Source organism: Coregonus clupeaformis, chromosome 30 (genome assembly GCF_020615455.1).
Source record: "Coregonus clupeaformis isolate EN_2021a chromosome 30, ASM2061545v1, whole genome shotgun sequence".
NCBI classification, from domain to species: domain Eukaryota; kingdom Metazoa; phylum Chordata; class Actinopteri; order Salmoniformes; family Salmonidae; genus Coregonus; species Coregonus clupeaformis.
In genome coordinates, this window is record NC_059221.1 from 48,752,584 (window position 1) to 48,754,751 (window position 2,168).

General features: G+C 52.4%; 1 protein-coding gene across 2 annotated transcripts in view; it reads left to right on the forward strand.

Moving 5' to 3' along the window:
* LOC121546314 (pre-B-cell leukemia transcription factor 1-like) overlaps positions 1–1,481 on the forward strand; it is a 41,091-nt gene extending 39,610 nt beyond the window's left edge. The window contains exons 8-9 of one of the 2 annotated variants that reach the window (XM_045209616.1): positions 824–910; positions 1,371–1,481. In XM_045209616.1, the coding sequence (XP_045065551.1) occupies positions 824–910; positions 1,371–1,463 (180 nt within the window). In that variant the 3' untranslated portion in view covers positions 1,464–1,481. The remainder of the gene's footprint in view (positions 1–823; positions 911–1,370) is intronic. The other variant, XM_045209617.1, reaches the window with a different exon arrangement.
* The last annotated feature ends 687 nt before the right edge of the window (positions 1,482–2,168 follow it).

Sequence of the window (2,168 nt, forward strand, 5' to 3'; positions counted from 1 at the left end):
GAGCTACCCTCCTTTAGGTTTTCACTCCAACCCCGTTCCTGGAGAGCTACCCTCCTGTAGATTTTCACTCCAACCCTGTTCCTGGAGAGCTACCCTCCTGTAGGTTTTCACTCCAACCCTGTTCCTGGAGAGCTACCCTCCTGTAGGTTTTCACTCCAACCCTGTTCCTGGAGAGCTACCCTCCTGTAGGTTTTAACTCCAACCCTGTTTCTGGAGAGCGACCCTCCTGTGGGTTTTCACTCCAACCCCGTTCCTGGAGAGCTACCCTCCTGTAGATTTTCACTCCAACCCCGTTCCTGGAGAGCTACCCTCCTGTAGATTTTCACTCCAACCCTGTTCCTGGAGAGCTACCCTCCTTTAGGTTTTCACTCCAACCCCAGTTGTAACTAAACTGATTGATCTTATCAACCAGCTAATTATTAGAATCCGGTGTGCTAGATTAGGGTTGGAGTGAAAACCCCTATAGGACAGTAGCTCTCCAGGAACATGGGTTGGAGTTAACCTACAGGAGGATAGTTCTGTGTGTATATGCAGAGTGTGTGTATGCAGAATTTGTGTGTGTGTGTGTGTGTGCAGTGTTAGTGTGTGTAACAGTGTGTGTTAGTGTATTAGTGTTAGTTTGGGTATGCAGTGTCAGTGTGTTAGTTAGTGTGCTTGTAACAGTGTGCAACAGTGTGTGTACCAGTGTGTATAAATATACTATTAGTGTGTGTATAAATGTAGTATTAGTGTGTGTATAAATGTAGTATTAGTGTGTGTATAAATGTAGTATTAGTGTTAGTACCAGTGTTTAAAAGCGCCCCCTGCTGGTCTGTTCCTCCAGGTGGATATCCAGCACCATGCTACACTCCTGACGGGATGTTATGAGGAGCTGCCTGGAGGAACTCTGTTTCCTCCCCACTGTCTCCATGTGAGTATCTATGGTACCAGTCTGTTTCCTCCCCACTGTCTCCATGTGAGTATCTATGGTACCACTCTGTTTCCTCCCCACTGTCTCCATGCGAGTATCTATGGTAACAGTCTGTTTCCCTCCACTGTCTCCATGTGAGTATCTATGGTACCCGTCTGTTTCCCTCCACTGTCTCCATGTGAGTATCTATGGTACCAGTCTGTTTCCCTCCACTGTCTCCATGTGAGTATCTATGGTACCTCTCTGTTTCCTCCCCACTGTCTCCATGTGAGTATCTATGGTACCAGTCTGTTTCCCTCCATGTCAGTTTTTAAAACTGAGATCTTGTAGGTGGAAAACCTTCAATTGATGTCTGTCTTTTATCACATCTATTTCCCTCCTTTTAATCTCCTGTCTCTCTCTCTCTCTTCTCTTTCTCTCTACTCTCCCTCCCTCCTCTCTTCCCTTTCTCTCTCTCCAGGTTGATAGTGGATGGCAGGACAGCACTGACCACCCCTCTCTCACCCCCCCTCACGGGACACCGGGCAGCGTGCACTCGGACACCTCAAACTGAGACACCAACTCACCCCAACCCCCCTTCCAAACACCCCTCTACCCTTCAAATTCCCCTTCCTCCACCCTCACACAGCCTCCCCTCTACCCACCCAATCCCTCAACTGTGTCTCAAACTAACCCAAGTCCCCCCCCCTCACACACACGTTCAGTCGTACCTCAAGCTGAGACAACTCCCCCTCCCTTACCTGTAGCTGAGCATCACTCTCACCCTCCACACCATAACCCCCTAGCCCTTACCACCCTCCTCTCCTCTCCCTCCTCTCCCTCCACTCCCGATGCACCATAACCCCCTAGCCCTTACCACCCATCCTCCTCTCCCTCCCTCCCTCCTCTCCCTCCTCTCCCACCCTCCTCCTCCTCTCCCTCCCTCCTCCCTCCTCCTCTCCCTCCCTCCCCCTCTCCCGATGCACCATAACCCCCTAGCCCTTACCACCCTCCTCCTCTCCCTCCCTCCACTCCCTCCCTCCCTCCACTCCCTCCCTCCCTCCACTCCCGATGCACCATAACCCCCCTAGCCCTTACCACCCTCCTCCTCTCCCTCCCTCCACTCCCGATGCACCATAACCCCCTAGCCCTTACCACCCTCCTCCTCTCCCTCCCTCCATCCCTCCACCCCTCCCTCCCTCCACACCATAACCCCCTAGCCCTTACCACCCTCCTCCTCTCCCTCCCTCCCTCCATCCCTCCACCCCCTCCCTCCCTC